The sequence below is a fragment of the Cinclus cinclus genome, chromosome 1, assembly GCF_963662255.1.
Source record: "Cinclus cinclus chromosome 1, bCinCin1.1, whole genome shotgun sequence".
NCBI lineage: Eukaryota > Metazoa > Chordata > Aves > Passeriformes > Cinclidae > Cinclus > Cinclus cinclus.
In genome coordinates this window covers 37900646-37918369 of record NC_085046.1, presented here as the reverse complement: position 1 = coordinate 37918369, position 17724 = coordinate 37900646, and the positions used below count along the sequence as shown (strand labels likewise).

At 41.8% G+C, this 17724-nt stretch overlaps 1 protein-coding gene across 3 annotated transcripts in view; it reads left to right on the top strand.

Annotated features, from left to right (window-relative positions):
• The window catches only part of THRB (thyroid hormone receptor beta), a 31807-nt gene extending 26251 nt beyond the window's left edge, over positions 1-5556 (top strand). For 2 of the 3 annotated variants that reach the window (XM_062496283.1, XM_062496292.1), the window contains exons 6-7: positions 3610-3868; positions 5315-5556. In XM_062496283.1, the coding sequence (XP_062352267.1) occupies positions 3610-3868; positions 5315-5556 (501 nt within the window). The remainder of the gene's footprint in view (positions 1-3609; positions 3869-5314) is intronic. The other variant, XM_062496299.1, reaches the window with a different exon arrangement.
• The last annotated feature ends 12168 nt before the right edge of the window (positions 5557-17724 follow it).

Here is a 17724-nt window from a genome sequence, read left to right as displayed (position 1 = left end):
CCTGAATGGGGAGACTGTGGATAAGAGTCTGTGAAAGTAATGGATTGTCATTCCAAGTGTATACTCACATATAAAATATACAGTAAATAGATTCAAATATTTGGTTGCACATTAGAGATACAGAGGCCTTACGCTAATCTTATTTGTACAAACGTATCATTTTTATTGAAGGACCAGATGCAATAGCTGATTTTTTTTTCCACCAATTTAATAAATGGTATAAGAACTGCAGCCTGAAATAATATTTCAGTCATAGTGTTCTAAAGAGTTTTCGTGGAATCATAGAATGGTTTGGGTTGGAAGGGACCTTAAAGATTTTCTTAAAGATCATCCAGTTCCAATCCCCCTGCTGTCAGCAAGAGCACCTTCCATTGCACCCTTTGAGGTCAACACCCTGCCAGGAAGGAAGGGTAAGGCAGCCATAACATTTTACTGTACTGTGGCTGGCAGCTTCTAAGGAAAAGTCAGTCAGGGAGAGCTATATGTGTCCTCTGGAAAGTACACAACAAGAGGAGGAAAATATCAATAGCTGTCATAGAGTAAATATCTCACCCTGGCCAGTCTCCGCATTGGCACCATCAGTCAAGGAAGCGTGAAATAGTAGCCAAGCATGAAGATTTTAAAATATGAGGAATATGTCCATAGATCATGAGGGCCCTGCAGCATTTAGCATCTGGGGGAGTCTGTCTCCTCTGATCTGGCATTTGTTGGTGGGAAATTGCAGCGACATACCAAGGTAGTCTTTTTAATTTAGAAAGCTCTGCCAGTCACACACAAACTTCAGTGCCCATCTGACATCTCCTACCCCTCCTGGCTACCATGGGCCCACTTGTGTCAGAGCTAGGCAGGAAGCATGGATGAAGAAGTCAAGGCATCATTGAGCATGACCTCTGCATGTTATGTGGTTCAGCTGGACAGGTTTTGTTTACAGCTGAGCCACTGTGTAAACCTGATACCTGCCCATATACAGCAAGACCTGATGGCAGCGTGAGGGACATCTCCTCATGAACACATGAGGAACATCATGAACATCATGAACAACTCCTCCGTGTTGTCGTATAGCACTTGCTGTATTATGAAGAAAATTATAAATGCTTGCTCCTTTTTGAAGGGGCACCCTCCTGCTAAGTTTGTTTACATTATGGTTTTTAACGCATATCTTTTTCTTAGAAGCAACACTGTGTGGGCTGTTGATTTTTTACAAGAAAAAACACTCAATTTTTCCATAGGACCTGCAGAGCATTTAAATATTAACTCAGTTGATAATTCCAGAATCTGTCTAGGAATGTAGTAAATCTCTGTGAGAGGGACATGACAGGGAACATCCATGGCCACTTATTTTTTCATGGCTACTTTTCCTTCTTTTTCGCATCTTTGGACACATGTAGAAGCCAGCAAATCACTGTGAGTGCCCAGCTTAGTTTGTGTGCATCCACTGGCCCCTGCCTGAAAACAAATGTCCAATCCCAGAGTAATCAAAGTATAAGGAAAACTTCATTTGCTTCTCATCATTTCTTCTGTTGTTTCTGTCCTGCTTTTCTTTCTGCTTAAGAGATGGAGATTGAGGAGAATGTAATAAGTTTGGTGTGAGTTTTAAATGTCAAGGCATCAGTGGTTCCACAGTGGGTGAAGCTGTGTAAATACTCTTTGTGGTTGCTCAGCTCAGTTCAATTCCATGGTGCTGCATTGCACGTGTCCTGCAGAGGTGAGCACCTCAGGTTTCTTTCTGCCTACAGAGACAGAGGAAAGATCAACCCACAGCAGAGTTTCAGTCACATTTGTTGATCCTGAACTGAAAGATGCTCTGGTAGCAACAAGTAATGGGTGTAGATAGCATTAAAATCTGCACAGTTGGGAGTAGAACTGATGTTCAAGCCTCCTGTCTCTGGTAACTCCTGCTACTGGCAGATAAGACCTGAGACCTGGCATCTGTGAAACAGGTATCCCATGTATCCTTCAGAATTAGGAAAGTGGGTGAAGGACAGGCATAGTCAGACCATCACTACCATGAAGAAGTTTTAAGAAGGATCATGTAGAAAGAGAAATCCTCAATAGTTTCATGGCTCACTAATAAAGCAGCTGAAGTATCACAAAATATCTTCTCAACTGTTATCTGTTTCTTTTCTACTATTCTTCCTTCTATTTTGAGGCTTGGTGTTTTTTTCATTTCTCTTTTCTTGTCCCTTGTCTCTTCCTTTCTTTCATGTCTTTTTTTTACTGCCATTGCTTATTCCAGTGAATAACCTCTCACACATCTATTCTCATTTTAATTTTTTTTTAAACTCTGTTTCTTTCCCTACTTCAGTCTCTGCTGCCAAACAGTGGAATTGTCATTGGGTAGCAAGACTGCTGCTGTGCCTGTGCAGTCTTCCCCTCACTGCTGCTTGCTGAGTTGAGGGTCATCGGTAGGGAAACTGATTTGCCCTGAACAGGATGAGTCAATTTTCTTGTGTGTTAAACACTTCACACCTGAAGCTGGCATTGCTGGAAAAGTAGCTGCATGACTCAACTCATTTTCCTGACCATGGCTAGCTTTGTGCTTAAAACTCTTCTCTAACAGGGAACTGCTTTCCACTTGTATTAGGTAGCTCTGCATCATTTCACACCAAATCAATTCTCTTGCTTTGGAAGCACACCATTGCCATGTAAACCTATATTTCATGGGGTTTCATTTTGAAATGAAAAACAGGTAAATATAATAATTTTATATAAATCACAAATAAATGGCTTTTCATCTCCTTTCAAGCCAAGTAGAAGTGTGTTGCTCTTTCATTTGTGGGAACCTTGCTATTCACATACATGAACAGTCTCAAAATTGTCTTGGTGGGTTTTGTTATTGTTGAGTAACCTATGAAAACATGCTTTATAGAACATGTTCTGCTCATGTGTCAGCATCCTGGTTATATTCTGTAAATACAGAACCTACATCTAACAATTTGGACAGCTTGCCTTTGTTAATGGCATGGAAAAGACACGTGTCCTGAAGATCACATCTTATGCACCATCATAAAAGCTGTAGCTATACCATAGATTTTCTGTCTGTCCAGCAATAATGTAGGGAGATCAGGGAACATGGACTTACTAGATTAAGTATAGATTAATAAATTCTCTGTTGTTAAAATGGGCAGTGATAATTACTGCTCCACTGATTGGGGTATATCCCCTAGATATAAACATTTATTTAATTCCTTTCATTTAAAACACAGTCCACTCTTACAGACCCTCCCAAATGTCTTTCTTTTCCTCTGGCCAGGTAAGAAATAACTATGGCTGGTAGTGAATTTTAACTGGGGCGGCTGAGGTCTGCACCAGCCCCAGTTATAGTTTATTCTGCTGTGATAAGTAGTAAGCTGAGGGAGCCAACAGCTGTGTTACTGCTAGATTTCTGAAGGGTGTGTTGGGATGTTAACCAGGGATTGTTAATCTGCAGGCAGTTCCTGAAAGATGGAACGCAGATCCTGGGGGTTTGTGCAGAGCTGCATGTTTGGAGGAGAGCTGCACTATGTGGGGCTGTGAACTGCAGCTTTGTGCTTGTGGATTTATTGTAGTTGCAAAAGCCATTCAGTTTAACAAACATGAATTTTTCTTTGCTGTTTATGATTTCTGCAGCTGCCATGTGAAGACCAGATCATCCTTCTGAAAGGCTGCTGTATGGAGATCATGTCCCTCCGAGCAGCAGTTCGCTATGACCCTGAGAGTGAGACTTTAACACTAAATGGGGAGATGGCGGTGACAAGGGGCCAGCTGAAAAATGGGGGTCTTGGCGTAGTGTCTGATGCCATTTTTGACCTGGGCATGTCTCTTTCTTCATTTAACCTGGATGACACTGAGGTTGCCCTTCTTCAGGCTGTTCTGCTCATGTCATCAGGTGAGAACAGAAATATATTGGGATCCAAACAATTTTGTAACTCTTTGGTCTTTGTCACAAGCCCCTTGGTAAAAGAAGTAAGATTGGTCAGATCTTGTAGCACTGACTAGAGTAATGTGGGAGAAATTTTCCCTTGAAACCCCAGTGACTTATTTTGGTGAGCACTAGGAAAAAAATTGAGGGCGTTCAGAGAGATGGACATAAAAGTGGTTTTGGTAACACACCTTGCTCAGTTTGATACTTAGGAATGAGCCAGGGATGATCATCAAGAAGAAATCAGTTCTGATTCTGAGCCAGTTTGCCTTAAATGAAAAGTTTATAATTTAGCAACACTGGTCCATATGGTAAGTTCCTTCTTCCCCTGAGTAATGTTATACATTGGGCGTTCATACACATTTCCACCAGTCTCATGTGTTTAGTTTGACTTGCCCTATTGTTTTCCTAATTAACAGCACCACTGCTTCCTAATGGGCATTTACAAGTTGTGCTGTTTCCCTACACTGGGACGGTTTGCAACTGGTCATGATACAAAAGCAGTACAGACAACTTCCTATGTTTTCCAAAGAGTTTCTAACCTTCTCAATTTGAGTATGTTTTCAAATATGCTTCCAGCGATTGTGCCAGCCCAAAGAGGAAATTCCATTCTTGGGCAGTGGCAGATTTGGCAAGATTTTATTTTAAGATGACTTTGAAGATTGGGCACTGAATAACAATACACAGTCAGTGATTTACAAGCATTAACTGTATCTGAGATAAAAAGGTCTCCACATTAATCAAAACACAGCACTTCATCTTCCCCATCAAAACATTTTGATTTACTTTTAGGTCCCTACACAGTGATACAGGAGCAGGGCTTTCAGAAGGCAATTCAAAAAGGACCTGCTTTCCCAGAAGTGTCTCCTGAAAAGTGACTTGTCAAAGGGGCTTTCCCAGTCCCTGTCTAGGTGCCAGTTGAGACAGCCAAATTTTTGGCCTTGGTTGTTCCTTGATGCTCCATAAGAGCTCACCTGGGATCAAAGCATGATCAAACCATTGATCAGATTGTAGAAAAACATATAGAAAGGAACTGTAATTTAGATATCTGACAAGGAATTTTTTTGTTTCTTTATTAGTTGTTTTACAGAAAAATGTAGATAGAAGCCTTAGCTGAAATCAGGGATCTGATGCTCTAGTCACTGAAAGGAAATATTTCCCAAACAGCTCACTCTAAGTGAGCAAAGCTGGCAAAGGATGAAGAAAGGAAGGATTGTCTCTTTCTTTTAATGGGGATAGTACTAACAAGTGAGTTGACCAGAGTGAAAGAAGTTTGTGGCAGAGCCACAAATGTCCCCGCTCCCTCTCCTTTCTTTCCTAGTATCAAAACCATACCATTTTTCATGATTTATGATGAGGCATTTATTAAAGCAAAAAAGTAAGAATGATTATTCTGCTGCTTTGTATCCACAGATCGCCCAGGCCTTGTTTGCGTCGAGAGAATAGAAAAATGTCAAGAGGGCTTCCTCCTGGCATTTGAACACTACATTAATTACAGAAAACACCATGTTGCACACTTTTGGCCAAAACTGCTGATGAAAGTGACAGACCTGCGAATGATCGGAGCCTGCCATGCCAGCCGCTTCCTGCACATGAAGGTGGAGTGCCCCACAGAACTGTTCCCTCCGTTGTTCCTGGAAGTGTTTGAGGATTAGAGAGACTGAAGTGGTTCTCCACACCCCTGTCGCACTACTGGCTGTCATTTCATCCCGTTGCCCAGCTCTTCTCACCTGTTTTGTTCTTCTTTCGTGGTCTTCTGTTTCTTGAGACGGGGGCTGGGGTTTTGTTTGGGTTTTCTTTTGGGGTTGCTGGGGGGCAGTTGTATACACATGGATGAAAACATCCCTTTAATGCGGGTACTTGTGACTATTGCAATTTGTTCTTCAGTCCTTTGATGTGGTTGCTTTGACAGCTTAACAGTGAAAATACAAACAGACCAATCTCATTCACCAGCATTTGCGTGGTCACCAGCTCACACCCATCATTGCCTGGAAAATAGGGGAGAGAGACTGAAGTGGCAGAAAAATAAATTGGCCTTTAAGTTAAAACACCTATTGTTAATTTGATCCTGACAATTCTGTCTTGTATTACCTCCTTTTATCAGGGTACAACAAATGCATTCACTCAGACAAAATTTCTGGTCTTTGTGATTGTTTCTATTGTAATAATTACCGCTATGATCTAGGATCTTCATCACCATGTTCCCATCATTCTTTGAGGTTTTTTTCCAGGAGATGCAGTTTAACTGTGCCCCATAAATCAACTGCTTAAAATAATGCAGAGTATTAGAAGGGACTGAGTCTTTTTTTTTTTTCCATGTGTGTAAGATATTAAGATCTTCAGTTACTAAACTTAGACTCCAGGTAACTTCAGTGGAAGGTCTGTTGGAGTGAAGAGGGAAATTTGATCCTCTGAGGTACTTTTCCTTATCGTGAAGGGGCTTTTTCTGAGATGTGTGGAAAATCCATTGCTCTGAGGGAGAAGGCTCTCTGTCAGGATAGCAGGCAGTGTCTCAGAGTTATTCAGGGACATGAGGACTTACAGAGTGAGGGCAAGCAGAATGAAACATACGGGGTGACCTTCAGATGGGACAGAAACTAACTGTGTTATTAATAACACTCAAGACTGTAGAGCTTTATCCCAGTAATACAAATAGTGTTGCTCGGCAGTAATCCTTTGTCTCATATATATATATAAAGTTTATATGCACGTATATATATATAATTTTATATATATATATAATTACAAATCTTCAGCAGATGTCTTAAACATATTTCCATATTTTTATCTTCTCTCTGACTCTGTCCTCTGTGTGTGTGTGTGTGTACAGGTGTGCATGTAGATCAGCTGAGTTCTCCCTCCCTACAGTGTGTCTGTATGTGTTTCCTTAGGCTAGATGCTCTCTTGATTCTTTTAATTTATTTCCACTAACTGCACTAGCAGGAACCAAACTGAGCAATGACAAAATGTCCTGCTGACAAAGTCTGCAAGCCAGTACTCACAGTCCTGGAATGTTTGGAGGCCAGTGATGAGGACATTGTAGGTAGAGGTTCTTTTCTGTCACCATCTCCATTCAGGGATGTTGTCCCTGGGTTTTATAAACTTGATATTAAACCATCCTCTGAATTTGTGTGACACATCTAAAACATCTTTCTGTTATTCCTGGGAACCAGAGACTTAGTTCATATTTCGTGCACTGCCTCATACCTTACATTCTTTCATGTTTTGCATTGGTTTGTGCTAGTTTCTTTCTCTGCTATTTATTGACCCACTTGCCCAGCAAGTTGTGGGCATTGTTTAGAGTGGATGTGTTGACTTTCAAAGGTCGTGGCCCATATCTGAACCCATATGTTATGTGCTTATCCCTTCAAGAAAGCAGGATACTCAGGAAAACTTACAGATGGAGCATGATGTATGCGTGTCAGGAGTTAAATCCTTTCTACCCTCCTTACCCTACATCATTGATAAAGCCTTTGGAGTGCTATTTGGCATGTTTTTAGGGATGTGGAATCTTGTTCTCCCTATTGTTTGATACCATATGCACCTGTGATGAGCTATGAGGACTTAGGGGTTTTTTTGTCAGAACATGAAACACATTGGGGTGTTTAGCAGTTTTTTTTCAGGTATCAGTGAAGACACAACATTGGAGATTAATTCTTAAATATTTGGTGTAGAACCTCTTTTGCTGGCTGTGTTTGCTCCATCTTAAAGTGTGTGTCTAAACAACATCTCTATCCAAATTCCTTGTAGAGCACTGTCTTGGGGACAAAGAGTCAGAAACTGGCTCTTTGGATAGGTGATTTGGGGTGACTTGATGGAGTACTTACAGCATGTAATAGGGAACTCAGAAAAGCAGCCCATTCCTTACTTGCACTGATGCCTTCACAATCTAGAAACAAAACAACACACTTTCAAGACAGTATTAATATAGCAAGGAATATAAAAGCAGAATTGGAGATCTCCAGGTGCAAATATGGCAAAATGCACACGTGATACAGGACTTTACAATTTTATACGTTTAACAAATTAGCATATTTAACAATAGTGTCCAAATAGAAGAGCATTTAGTTAAGTGATCGCCCTTTTTGGTTCTGCCCATTTGGACCCCTCCTGAGTTTCTAGCCTCATATTTATTATGTCCAAGATACATGGTAAAAGGAAATAGGACATCCTTGGCTAAAGAGGCAAGACTGAAAAATATTTCATGAATGTAGCATAATATGTCTTAGAAGGTTATCTTATTGGTCTAAAATGTAGGGGAAAAGGGGTGGGAAAAGGGGTGGGAGCTACAGCCATGTATCAGAAATCTGCAAATCTACAAATATATGACAAATATATGAAAAGCTTAGGCATCAGTGCCTATGCTCACAGTGGCTTGCAAAGAAAAGAGAAATGTGTGTGTCTTTTGAAGCCCTGTTCTGCCATGGATTTGAGCATGGAATTCCTCCTGAAGCCAGTGCAAGTACCTCACCTGTTTGCTTAATGTGGGCTTGAGTAGGCATTCAAGCTTTTGACTGTGCTGCAGGTGAGGCCCAGGAGAAGAAGCATCACATCTCCTCTGTTTCCAAAATACCAATGCAGTTTGGAAACAGTGCTTAGCCAGGGTTCAGAAAAGCAGGCCGCCTTCCTCAGGTGATTGCAGAACGACTGAAGTGCCTAAAATCAGGCAACTAACTTAGAAAGTTCTGGCAGTGCTCTAAGCAGAAAGGATATACATCAACATATTTTTCTAGCTTTTCAGGTTAAGTTGGAGTCTGGCACTAATTAACAGACTGAGCTAGTAGTAGTCCTTGACTGAAAACTAAGCTTGTAGTTGGACAGATTTGATGTACTGATATCTAATGGCCTCTGATCTCCTACCAGTCTTACTTGGTGTCATTTCCTTTACTTCCTCAGTACGACTGCTGATTTATGTGATTGTGAGAGCAAAACTAACTGACCATAGCTCTGCAAAGACATACTTCTTAGTATCAGTGGTCTTAAGCCATTGTGGGATTGAGCCCCTGGACTGACCACCTCGGTGGCACCAGTGACACCAGTGCCACAGTCAACACCCTTTGTAATAACTGGCCTTTTGAGTGAAGTAACAAACTTGTGCTTTCTAGTGCAGTCCAGAGTCTTGCTTCTCCTGGTGCCACATGGCTCTCATGTTTGCTTTGTGGTCTACATGTGGGTCTTACACAGAAGGTTTTTCCTGTCAAACCTGATTGTCAACATTCATGGTATTGCCCTGAGTAACATGTGCATTTAGATACTCATTTCATGTGTAATCTCAGATAAGTTGTGATATTTATTATAACATATATGGTGCGTGCTAATGATTTTTTTGTTTACATTCTGCCAAAATGTAGATGTTAGAGTTAGACCTCCCAGGTCCAAAATCATACCTGAGCAGACTGCTTGCTTCTTCAGAGGCATGTATCAAAAAGAGGAAAAAACTGTCCAGAAAGACCATTTATATCAGAAATCTGCCAAGAGAGGGCTGTTAATCACAAGCAGAGCATGTCATTGCTAGTGGTGTATTTTTATGCTATGGAACTCTAATCTGTATGTGTCATATTGACTTCTTGCTGCATGAATCATAAATTTTAAAAATCAGTCTTATGGCTTTGAGATGTAGCCAGCATTCCTAAGGCTAAACCTTTTTCATTGACAGAATCAAAATCCACAACCAAGGAACGTTTTACTCTCACTGTGAGGGCAATTGAAAGTGCTCAACATTTATCTTTTCACAAAGGAAGAGACAACAGAGCCTCTAAATGTGTCTTGTTATTGTGATCATCTGGAAATGATTGCCAGTTTCCTTTTGATATAGTAATGAAGTGATCTGTATTTAAATTTTATAGAGAATTTTATTCTAGTGTGATAGAGATTTATTTTCCACTTAAAGACTCAAAACGGTGTAAGCACGTTTTTGCTTTTTTTTTTTACTATGGTATATTTTTGCTTTAAAATTAAAAACAAAACAAAAAAAAAAGGTTTGGCCTTATCACAAAGTTTTAGTATAGATGTTAGCAAACGCAAAGAGTATGCATTATTTGTGTGTATCCACATTGACTGATGTCGCCTTCAAAAAGCAATATTGTGCAGGTAATAAGTTGTTTGTGACTGTCCATTGCACAGTTTACCTTCTTTAAAAGCTAACCTTGTTTATGCACAAGACAATCAAATGTAAATCTACATCAGCACCCAGGTGTGGATTAAATTTATGTAAATTACTGAGCACAATGTAAAACATTAGAAGACACTTTATTTAATTACACATTTAATGTTGGTAAAGATAGTATCAGGGCATGAACTAGCTGACATACTGTAATTTCTTTTTCTCTTTTCCTACTTCCTTAGCACTCTACAGTTTCAGTTTGCTCATAAATACATCAAATTAGTAATTCATAATTTTTTAAAAGAGGAGGGTGGTTTGGGTTGTTTATTTGTTTTTATGAAGTTGATTGGGAGGTCTTACTACTTTGTCTATGAGGTTTGTGGGTTTTGCTTATTTGTTTTATTTTTTTATATCAGTTTCATGCCCTGAGGGTAAGACAAACATTACACCGTACAGTAAAAAACAAAGTACCTTGGATGATGTATTTTTTTGCAAACAGTGTTAAGAGTTATGCTAGATTGGTAATATTTTTTCAGCCTAAAATATATTAAAAAAAATCTGTGATCACAAATGTTTTAAACTATCTAAAGAGAAAATTTGTATATTTGGGGAAGAAAATAATTTTTACATAGCTTTTGTATGCAGATATTAAAATGTAATTATGAATATAGTGGGCATAGATAACTGTGTAAGCTTGAATTCTAAAAAAGAAAAAGCTTATAACTCAAAAGTGGTCCTGGTGTCTCTGTCTCTTTGTTGCAGGCTCTTTTGTCAACTCTGTCTCACACTTCCAAGCCAATGGAATGGGAAAAGTAGGACCTAGAGCACAATGTTTTATCAGCTCTAACCTGTTCACATTTCTGTGCTCCTGCATCCCTTTCATCACCTACCTCATATCTTATCTCCTCTCCTCCCTTCCCTTGGGCAGCCAACCAAAGGTTTTCACTTCCTCACTCTTCACAGCAGCCAACCTTAATTTACTCCAGTGAACTGACTCTTGATTTATGTCTCACTCAATTACGTTTTTTAAGGGAACGCCCTTTCTTTCCTTCTCCACTCCCAGTCTAAACAGGGATGGTGTGACAGGAGCAATAAGCTTCCCATCTTTTCATACTTTCCATACCTTGGTCTCCTACCTATTGGAGAAGATATTCTGGTTCAGATAATTTCTCTATTCTTACTTTCCTTTGCAGTTCTTATTTCTCCTCCAGTCCTTTTACTCCCGCCTGGAAGAAAAGCCAGGCCTATTGCCTGGATCCCAAGTAATTTCTTGGCCTGTCCCAGATGGCAAACCTATTTTGGGTTGTTGTGATTTCCACAGGCATTTACTGGCTGGCTGCCCGCTCCTGCTCCTGGTCCCCTTCTGCAGGAGGTGCTGGGAGCCTTCTGAGGGATCCTGTGCTCCCCGAGCTCGCTCTGTCTGGCACCCCTGGCAGCACATTCCTGACAAGGGGCTTCATGTCCCTGGGGAGTGCTGTGGCAGCAGCTCCAGGGTTTGTTCCCGCTGTGGCCTGTGGGAAGAGGGGCTGCTTTCAAAGGCAGGAGCTGTATGTGAGGAGCTGGAGGGAAAGTGTGAAATCCCTGCTGTGCATTCAATGGAATCCCTTCAAGCACTCCAGACACCCGTGTGGGGAAGCCTTGCCAAAGCCTCTGCTGGGTTTGCACCGAGCGAGCAGCAACGCGGATTGCTTTGGTCCCCCAGGACCAGCTCTGGAGCAAGGAATTAATTTGGTGGGTAAAAACTTGTTTACTGCATGTGAAAAAATAGTTCTTCTTCCACAGATGCCAGTGCTCTGGGTATAACATTTTCAGGCTTCATTTGTAGTGGCGAAATCTGTTTTTCAAAAAGTAGTGTGATACCTGTGGATTCTGAGAGCCACATGACTTTGCCTCAGCATCTATTCATCACTACAGCGAAGGACGTAAGAGATGGTAGCTCTTCCCCTGGAGCTCTGGCACTGAAGCAGGAGTCTGTTGTGGACCTGTTGTAGGCTGCCTCTTTCACCCTGAGCCTGTTGGTGAACACAGGTGCAATTTGTTTGACCACTTGGTGACAGTGCGTGAGGGTTTTCTGTCCTTGAAAACTGAGCCAAGTCTGAAGGATTTTCTCTGTGAACTTGGGAGTCTAACAACAAACAAACGTATGTCATACTCGTGGTCATGTGTGCTGTGTGGTATTCCCCACAGCATCAGTAGTTCCGAAATGAAAACTTGCATATGAAAAGTGACTGCAAACTCATCACCTTTGAAATAAGTAAAGGGCATGTTCAAAAATCCCTCAGTTCTGTTTATCATATTGCAGCCCTCCTTAACATTTACCGTGTAGAGAAAACTCCTTCCCAGACTGAATCTGGAAATCTATAACTGAATCACAGAGCATCTTGCTCTCCTCTCATGCCTAAGCCTGGTGGAAGCTCCGACCCTGCAGGTACTGCCACAAGCTGCCTTGGTATGCACAATGATATGTCTGAAGTCTCTTAGAAAATATAGGAAAAAAGCCTGAGGAATCTCGTTTGTATCATTTGGGAGAGCTTTGAGGCTTCTAAGGTCAAGGAATACAGAAAGGTTTGTGGGATCTTTAAGTCAGAGGCCCCAGTGGGAGAAATAAAATGTCTCCTGGGTCATCCTGACCTTGTAGTGCCTCAAAAAATTTGCACAAACTTGGGAAAGTGGTCTGAACTCTGTACCCTGCTGTGCAGAACCAGGGTGGAACCTACAAGGGAAACAAGACAGTTCTTAGTGGATTGCATTTAGAAAACACAGTGTAAAAAATAGAGAAAGACCTCAACAAATCAAAAGAAATACCCAGAATGAGTAATTTTCCGAATTTCATTGGAATTTGAATTTGCAAGAGGCTGTCTGAGTGGGTATGAGGGTAGCTTCAAGCAGTGTTTCTCTGAACAGAAATGTTCTAATTACAAGACATAAAAGCAATTTTGCAAGATTCAAACAAAATCTGTATTTAAAGGGGAAAAAACATGTTACATGTGGCTGCAAGGTCTTTGCTATCTCCTTGCTCAGAGATAGGAACAAAAAGGGGGAAAAGTTGTTTTTTCCTGGGATAACCATAGAGGCAGAAAGATCCACTGCCTGACCTAATGTTTAAAATGGAAATGAAAGGGGGGCATGTCTGTGTTAATGTAAAGTTGCAGTAGGAGAGGGAGGGAGGGAGGGAAGGGAGGGAGGGAGGAAGGAAGGAAGGAAGGAAGGAAGGAAGGAAGGAAGGAAGGAAGGAAGGAAGGAAGGAAGGAAGGAAGGAAGGAAGGAAGGAAGGAAGGAAGGAAGGAAGGAAGGAAGGAAGGAAGGAAGGAAGGAAGGAAGGAAGGAAGGAAGGAAGGAAGGAAGTCTGTACCCCCTCAAACTGGAGCTGTACATAATGACAAAAGATGAGATGCAGGCTGTGGTTTGCAAGTGTGGTGGCTTTGTCTGGCTGCTCTGTGATGATGGTGGGATATTTTTTAGAGACTTCAAAAAAAATGGTGGGGCAAGAAGGGTAGGTTTTTCTGCTGAATGCCAGAGCACACACCAAATCTGCTGACCTCTCCCTCTTACCAAAGTCAGCTCCTTGCTCTCTGTGCCCACAGTCCTGTCTCTAGCCTGAGACTGTCCCCAGAATGGAAAAGCTGAGCACTCTCTGTGCTGGATCAGCTGGATCCCTTGGAGGTGAAGCCCACCTTGTGACTGCCTGAGCAGTGAACAAGACACTTTTCCATTCAGTCAGTGCCTGCTTTGTCTATCACGTGTTGATCACCTCAGTCCTAGGAACTGTTCTCTTCCAGAGAGAGCAGAGAGCTCTTCCAGAGCTCCCACTAATGGCCTGTGAAGGCAGGTCCTGACATCCATCCAGCATTCCAGAGCAGTGTGTGTGGAGAAGGAATGTACCCCAGAGGCATGAGCCTCCCCTGGAAGTCCTGCTGACACCAGAGATGGGATGAAGGGCACCAGAACAGACTCACTCTGTAGGTCAGGAGCTACAGAGATGGAGTGATGGTCACAAAGGTCTGCCTGGAGGAAATGGGTGGTGACAACAGGGACAGGTGTGTAGCCTCCAAAGCCTGTTGCAAAGTACATGAGCAGAGTACTCTTTGTCAGGACTCTGTAGTGATAAAATGGGCATCTGTTGGTTCTAAAATCCCAACATTCACTTGTTTGTTCTCCTCAGAAGTATCCTGTCACAGGAGTTTATAAATTCGTACTGCTGCCAAGGCCCAAGGGGGAACTGAGAGATTATGGGGCAAGGAAGCTGTTCCATCCAGAAAGAGAGGGGGGTGAGCTCCCTGAAGAGTGTGCGTATTCACAGCCTTGCACTCAACACAGGGCTAAAAACCAAACTGGGCCAAGCCATTTCCAGGCTATATCCCTAAAGCCCTGTTCAGAAAAGGAGGTGCTGATTGCCCTTTAAATCAAAGGTCCTCTGGGCCAGTTCATTTTGGGAGCCAAGGACAGCTTCAACTCCCAGGCTGCCTTTTCCTGAAAGCAGGAGAACACATCAGGCTGGGAATATCCACAGTGAAATCCGCACATGCCTTGAGCAGCTGGCAGGCACACAGCCCTGTGAGCCTGGAGCTGCTGGAGCTACATTCCAGCTGGTATGAACCCAGGGCAGAAAGGACACATAGAGTCCACCTGGGGTGTGAGGTGTGGGATTCTTCTAATCTCATTTTTATTTCCAGCTCTGTTAAATAAATCAGTAGTGAAACCAGGCAATCACCTGATATTAATAATAGCTTGTCACATTTCTAACTGTGCTGATCTGATCAGATTTGCCTCTAGCCTTGGCAGTTAAATGCACCTACACTCCATTATTACCACACATGTTTTTTCCTGAACTAGGCATGACCACAGTATTTAAACTTCAAAATAAACCTCACAATATCCATTCTTTTTTTTATGGTGGAAAATAAGGTGTTTATAAGGATTTTAACCAGCAGATGTCAAGACTGGATAGGTGTCTAGGCCAGGAGAAGTGGCTGGACTAATAAGCCAGGTTTCAAAATAATTTTTATAACCTATGATGCTGCACTTTTATCCATCCACAGCTCCAGGACTTTGACTCCCAGTAACATTTTCATTAAGGAAGTAAGACTTTTTTCCTTTCTTCTGGGCTTCATAGAAGGAGATGTTTGCCTTCTTCAGAGCCTGGATGATTGACTTCTTTAAAGTCAGGTGAGCACCTCTCAGCTGTTTACATTTGTAACTGCTGAAGATGAAGTTCTCTTCCTATTCCTTTCCTACTGCTTCTACATTGGAGCATCAATATTTTAATGATTTTTAAGTGAAATTGAGGTAACCATTGACAGATGACAACTATAACCTACTACAAGTAAGCAGAGAGAGAAGGGATAGCTTAAGGTTTGTTTTATTTAAGGAGCTGATCTGACTGATGATGATGATGTGTTTGGGTTCAGGCCTAAAAAGCTGTTAAAGCTGTTCAGAAATCAAGTGGATATAGAAAAAAATCTTACTTGCGTGTAAGTCAGTGATCCCCAAAATATATTTTAGTAGGAATCTTTCTGAATAAAACATCTATTTTTTTCCTAAAGTGGAGATAGCAGCATTGAGAAGTGATACACTTATCTAACAAAGAGTGAGAGAACTTTGGGCTTTTTCACCAGTTTTACTCTGCACAGAGCCTGTGGAAGGGGGAAAAGCACCAAAGGAACTGGGTTTTGCAAAACATCTAATTTGGTTGAAAAGCCAACTTTCTAGCTAACCAAGTTTGAAACACCATGTTCCACCCATAGGTTCAATGCACATACACAAATGAAGCTACAAAATAAAGTGGTTTTTACTGAGCCCTGATTTTGTGACAGCAGCCTAGAACACCAAGCGCCTGGTCACATCCTGCCATCTGTAAAACAGGGCAGAGTGTTGGCACCTCTGTTGTTTAAAATGTCAGGACTCTTCCCACGTGGAAAAGGTGGTGCATTATGCTGTCAAAGATTATTTTGCAGCTAGACAATAAGTGGTAGCTTGTGTGTCAGACATGCTGATGAATGGATTCAGGGAGCTGTTTATCATCTAAAATGTCTCTGCTGAGAAATATCCCCTGGCTGTCAGTCTGGAGGGACCAGGATTGCTGTCAGAGTCTTTGTAACCACCAGGGTGGTTTTGGTCTGATTCTGCACAGACTTCTTTGAACTGCTCCATGGCTCTTAGAGCACACAGCTGGTGAAGACACACATGAGGGAGGGAGGGAGGGAGGGAGGAACTTTTGCTGCCTGCAAATCATATCCTATTCACAACACAAGCATCAGTTACACTCCTTGTAACTGGGCCATGAAGACAGGCTGGGCTTGTCGCTTTGAAGAGTCTGGGCAGAGAAGTGCAGTGAAAGCACAGGTAGTTGTTTTCTTTGGATCTTCACTTGTGAATGCACACTGGGCTGTTTGGAAGACTGCATTTCAAAATGGTTTAGAGAAAAAGATGGTTTTCCAACCAAAAAAAAAAAAAAAAAAGCATTCTTCTTTCCATCAACTTCCTTGATTCTGCAGTTCAGGTATTCTTTTTCAGATATAGCATTGCAGTTTATCCTGGGACTGCAATGTGGGTGTGAAACCCCAGAAACTAACACCTTCAGATAGAACAAAGTGAAACTGACTCTGGAAATATAACCATAGGATCTTCTGAAGCTTATCTCCCTAGCCAGGCTGCCTCTATCATTCCTTGTCACCTGGCCTCTCTGCACAATGCCAGAAACTGTGTAATGAGCTCCAAACTCCATAGACCCCTCCCCTGCAGCAGAATGAGGACACATAGAACCCACCCCATGTGCTGTTAGAAAGCATCTCTGCCATTTCTGAGTAACTTCAGGAGAGCGAATCTTCTCTTTCAGCTGTTTTCTTTCCCAAAGTACTTTGCCAAAACTGCAAAAGTCAGAGAAAGGAGAAAAATCCAGCTAAACTACAGCAAACCTCTGGTCAAGGAGCTTGCCAGACTGACGAACAGGTTACACAAATTGCTGGCTTGTATTTACTCTTCTGCCTCCTCGCCTCAGTCATTTGATTTCACAAGTTTTGCTGGGGAGATTGTAGATTAAATAGATGAGCTTTGCCCAAACCAGTAGCAAAAAGTACTGCAGAGCCTAAAGTGAAAAACAGGAAGCTTCCACACCACAGGAATCCTGAATGTTCACTTTAAAGAGGATTCACTGATTGGAAAATGCTAAATATTGACTCGAGGGCAATAAGAATGATGAATGTTCAGAAAGAAGGATGTGAGATCCATTTAAAGAAAGAACAAAAAGAAAAGAGGAGAAGTAGTCCTGCTAAAAATCTTATTTTGCACTTTGGGAGGGGAAATCTAAAATTATATAACTATGCAAAAACTCTAGGAAAAGTGTTTAAGGCTTCACAAGCTAAGGAACTCTGCTGAATTCTGAGTTTAATATGGCTTGTAAAGCTGGAAAGGGAATGGTAAAGTCGTTCCCAAAAGGCCAGAAAACGTCCATTTATTTTCTTTTGAATATTAAACAGACCATCCAGACATGGGAATAGACTTCAAGTACCTGTCACAGCCTCGGTCTTCGCTGCCTCCTCCCTTTTTGTTGCCTCCAGGCCAAGCTGAGGGCTGGAGTTTGTGGTGGGCAGCCCTGAGCTCTTCAACCAGCCCCATATGGTGCCCACCTGGCTGCTCAGCAGGAGCCTGGCTATGGCTCAGGATGTGGTCTCTGGTTTCTAGGAACAAAGGCTCCTACTAAGTTCTTGCACAGCCTGGAGGC